The following is a 4,442-nucleotide window of genomic DNA, read 5'->3' on the forward strand; positions in this document are numbered from 1 at the left end:
TCCGTCATCTCCCTCCCTGACTTTGACGTAAGTGGCCTCTGAGCCCAGCTTCCTGACTCCAGGCGTAGGCGGGCTGGCTCCAACGGGCTGGAGGATCTGCTGCTGCAGGGGCTGTGGGTTAGGAGTGTTCCTCTTGGGGAGGCAGAGTCAGAGCAGAGAATGAGCCTGGCTTGAGTCAAGTTCTTCTTGTCCTGGTTAAGTGGCGACTCTCACTTTTAAGGGGAGCATGCTCCAGGTTCTTGCCTTCTTGTCATCCTGGAGCAGCTGGGGAAGCAAATCCTCATGGAGGGCCCTGCCTGCATCCCTGTTCTCCGGGCTCCCTTGCGGGCAGAGAGAATTAAGGATCCAGCTCTAGCTCCTATCCTCTAGCATCTCCTGCAGAGGGGCTGAGGGGAAGGAGAGTCCTGGCCCGGGGGGGACTGGGAGCTGACAGGAAAATGCTGATGGAGTCCCCTCTCCCTCTCCCTTCCATTAGAACTCAGCCGAATTCCCCAGGATGGGCCACCACGTGGCACAGCTGGCTCTGTGCGTCGGTGACCCAGACGAGGACATCAGCCGGCAGGCCAGGGAGGGGGTTTACCGTCTCTACCAGCTCCTGCTGCGCCAGAGGGGTAAGGAACCCGGCTGGGAACTGGCACCCGCTAGACGAGTGAGACTGGGACCCCAGCCAATTTCTCTCCGAGTGACCCCGGCTGGCGGATAAGTCTCTCTCTATCGCTTTCTGTGTTCTCCACCACCCCCGCAGTTCTGTTGGGCTCTGCCCACTGTGCAGCCACCAATGGGATTGGAAGGACACAAGCCCTGCAACCAGAATGACCAATGTGTATGTGTCTCTCTCTTTCCCAGACCTGAACATCCATGAGGTCGAAGACCTTTGGTGCTGGGACTGGCACCAGGACACCAGGCTCCTCGGCTATAAGAACACAGCCAGGGTGGGGGAGGTAAGGACACTCTGCCAGGGCACGGCACAGCTCTGCAGGGCAGGTGGCTGCCTCCTGGAGCCATGCCACGGAGTTGCCGTTCTAGGCCAGGATTTGGAGCCTGGTTCGGGGCAATCTGCTGAAGCCTCACATCTGGTTGGTTTCAGGTTTTTGCCAAATTTTTCTCGGAGGGGCAGAGAAGTTTCTTCCTGCAGACAGCAGTGCTGGCCATGCACGACCCCCTGCTGCGTGTCAGCCAGGCTGGGCTGCTCCTTACTTACTCCCTCCTGGGGCAAGCCCAGCAGCTGATGGGGAACAAGGTGAGCAGCTGCATTAGACTCAGGAGATTGGGGCGGGGCCCAGGCCTCATTCCCATCCTCTGGCCATTCGCCGGCCTGGCAGCAAGGCGACTGGTGGGGAATGAGAGTGAGAGAAGGTGCTCCTGGGAAGGGAGATGAATTCACCTCCATGAGCAGGAGGGAGCCAGCTTGTCCCCGGAGCAGCTCCAGCCCAGCTCTTTAGCAAGGCTAATGAATGACAAGCATTGCCTCAGCACGGACTTCTGTTCTTGGGAAGGGCAGCAGAGTCCTCTACGTGCCCTCTGCGAGCCTCTCCTGTCACCCGCGCCACCTCCCAGAGTTGTTCCCGTCACTGGCAGCCTGGGAGGCCAAGGACTGAGGGGTGATGGCGACTGACCGGGCAGTTCTGAGGCACATGGGCGGGGGACGCTCGTCCTGCTGCCGGCAGGGCTGGACTCGCTCTAGAGAGAACGGGAGGATTCAGTCAGCAGGGGCTGCTGATCTGCCCCATTCACCAGGGCTGCCATCCTGCGGCTTCAGCATCAGTGGCTGGGATGCCTTGGGGAAAGGTCTCAAGCACTTCACTGCTGCTAGAATCCCTCCACCCCCCCCCCCCGCTAGAGCCCCCTCCCTGCCCAACCTGGGTAGGGGTGGAGGAGAGTGGTCAGAGAACTTGAGCTGTGGATTGGCGGTGGAACAGCTGTCAGGGGCACTGGGTGGGAGGTGGCAGGAGCTCCCCCTACAAGGAGGTTGTTGACACTGGAGGTCCCTAGAAAGGACAACAAGACTCCATTCTGGGAGTCAGGAGGGGGACTTCATCCCTCAGAGGTGCGCGGGTGCTGGGTGGAATTGCTGCTGGTCCCAGGTGCCCTTAATTCCCCCTGATTCCACGGGGGCGTCTGAGTCTCTGACAGGTCCTCGTTCCCTTGCAGCAGGAGGACGTCACGGCCAACATAATGAACCAACTTCACATCATCCGGCACTTGCGCCAAGTGCCGGAGGCGCTGCAGGAGTTCTGCCTCCAAGGCCACCAGCAACTCCTCCTCCCTCTAAACGGGGAGTGTAGTGAGACTGAGTGGCCTCCCTCTGAGCAGGAGAGCGAGGGCCCCTCTACACACCACTTGGAGGGCGCAGCCTATATCACCCCAGCCCCCTCGCCTGTTGGCTGCCCACCGGGGCCTCTGGTAGACTCTGTTGCGACTGAGCGGCCTCCCTCCGAGCAGGAGAGCGAGGGACCCCCTACACGCCACTTGGAGGGCGGAGCCTATATCACCCCGCCCCCCTCACCATAAGGACCGGGGCGTGGCCGGAAACATAAAAGGCCGGCCCTGCACCACAGCTGGGGGACAGCCGGCAACAGAGGAGGACACTTCGCCTGTTCTCTAGAGGCCCCTAACCCTAACCCCAACCCCAGACATGGACGAGGACTGGCCCGGAGTACCCGCTGCGGTTTACCCCGAGGAGCCGGAAGAGGCCTGGAGGCCACAGGTACCAAACCCCGGGGAGGCAGGAAGTAGCCCAGGGGCAGCCCGGGAGCTGCTGGCTGCAGAGCCCGGCGTGACTCAGTTGGTGTGTTGCGGCTGGATCCCCGCCGACGCAGGGGCAACCAATCCTGCCCCTGCCAGCGCCTTGGGCTGGGACGCGGGGGAGGAGGGTGGGACCGCGTCCCCCTGCCACCCCACCCCGGGTGGCTGACCCCCTACATGGTGCAAGGAGGCTCTAGCCCAGTACAGGAATTGTTTGTTGGCTGGTCACCGGGGCCCCGCCCAGACTAGAGCCAGCCCTGTCAAGTCTGTCTGTTTGCTGGCTGCCAGGGTTCCACCCAGGCCAGGGCCCGCCCTGGAAGTCTGGTTGTTTGTGGGGTGCTTGGGCCCCGCCCAGGCCTGAGCCACCCCTGATACACTGCGTTGAGGGGCTGACCACTTGAGCGACCTCAGCCCAGCAGCGCCGGCTCTACCATTTTTGCCGCCCCAAGCAAAAAAAACAACAACAACGCTCGGACTGCCAAAGCGAGCAAAAAGAAAACCAAAAAAAACCCCAACCACTTGGACTGCCGCCACCCGAACTGCCGAAGCAGAAAAAAAACCAACAACAACGCTCAGACTGCCGCAACCCGAACTGCCGAAGTGCAAAAAACAAAAAAGTCGCCCGGCCTGTGCTGCCCCGAGAATGGACGGAATGCCGCCCCAGGCATGTGCTTCCTCCGCTGGTGCCTGGAGCCGGCCCCGCAGCCTGGTTGGGACAGCTGATCGCTGAGGTGGGGCGGCTGCTCCACCCCCATGCAAGAGGGCGCTAGAGTAGGCCAGAATGGCTGCGCAAGCCGGCAGCCAATCAGGGAAGGGCCTACTGAGAGCCAATCAGGGCTGAGATTAGAGCCAGCCAATCAGGGCTAGGCTAGGCCCTATATAATGGCTGCCCAGGAGAGCAGCAGGTAGTCTGTCCCAGAACTTCATGGGGGAAGGTCTGTCTCCAGAGCAGGAGACCAGCACCTTGGGCTGGGCAGTTCTGCACTCGGCCATCCGGTGGCCGAGACAAATTGTAACCGGCCCTTGAGACAAGGGGCTAGCCTTTGGGGGTTGCGGTTGGCCACTGAGGCAGGTGCAAGGACTGTTGCTAACCCCCACCCCCTGGAATGGGGTGAGGATGGACTAGTGGGCACTGCCGGAGGGGCAGTGGCCTGAAGGACACTGTCAAGCGGGGAGCAACGCGGGTCCAGATGCCAACGGAGGACAAGAGACAGATGGGACACTGCCAGCAGAGGGTGCTCCCCATGGACTGAGCTAATTCCCGGGGTGACCAACGGGAGGCGCCATGGTGGTGAGTCCCAACCCCGTCACAACCGCCCAGCCCTATTGTGGGCCCCCCGCTACCCTGCAGACTCTGGTCCGGCCCAGACTGGCCTCCCTCTGAGTGGGAGAGCGAGAGACTCCTACAGGGAGCTAGTGGAAGGGGAAATGGAGCCCCCTGGCACTCACAGAAACTCTCTTCCCCTCTCTGTGGAGCAGGGTTCTTCCCTCTGCCCCCCAAATTCCTTCATATGGGGCAGGACCTCTTTCCCTTGCACCTACTCCCCTCCCCCCTTTCCTTGATTTACCCCCCTCCCATTCCCGCTGCGCCCAGGCAGAGCTCTCCCTGTCCCATATGGTGCAGAAAGGCCCTTGTGTCAGGGCCACTGGAGCTCGGAAAGCTCCACTTTTGAGGAGGTGGGGGTGGGACAGAGGCT

General features: G+C 61.6%; 1 protein-coding gene across 1 annotated transcript; it reads left to right on the plus strand.

Annotated features, from left to right (window-relative positions):
- Positions 1 to 846: 846 nt before the first annotated feature.
- Positions 847 to 2,688, plus strand: LOC113408934 (the record flags this gene model as incomplete). The annotated part of the gene is made up of 3 exons (XM_026662409.1): positions 847 to 941; positions 1,088 to 1,240; positions 2,152 to 2,688. Coding segments are annotated over 3 exons (608 nt in total), but the record flags the coding sequence as incomplete, so codon positions are not given.
- Between the last annotated feature and the right edge of the window lie 1,754 nt (positions 2,689 to 4,442).

Source organism: Terrapene carolina, unplaced genomic scaffold (assembly GCF_002925995.2).
Source record: "Terrapene carolina triunguis isolate 2854851 unplaced genomic scaffold, T_m_triunguis-2.0 Scaffold27097, whole genome shotgun sequence".
NCBI classification, from domain to species: Eukaryota; Metazoa; Chordata; order Testudines; family Emydidae; genus Terrapene; species Terrapene triunguis.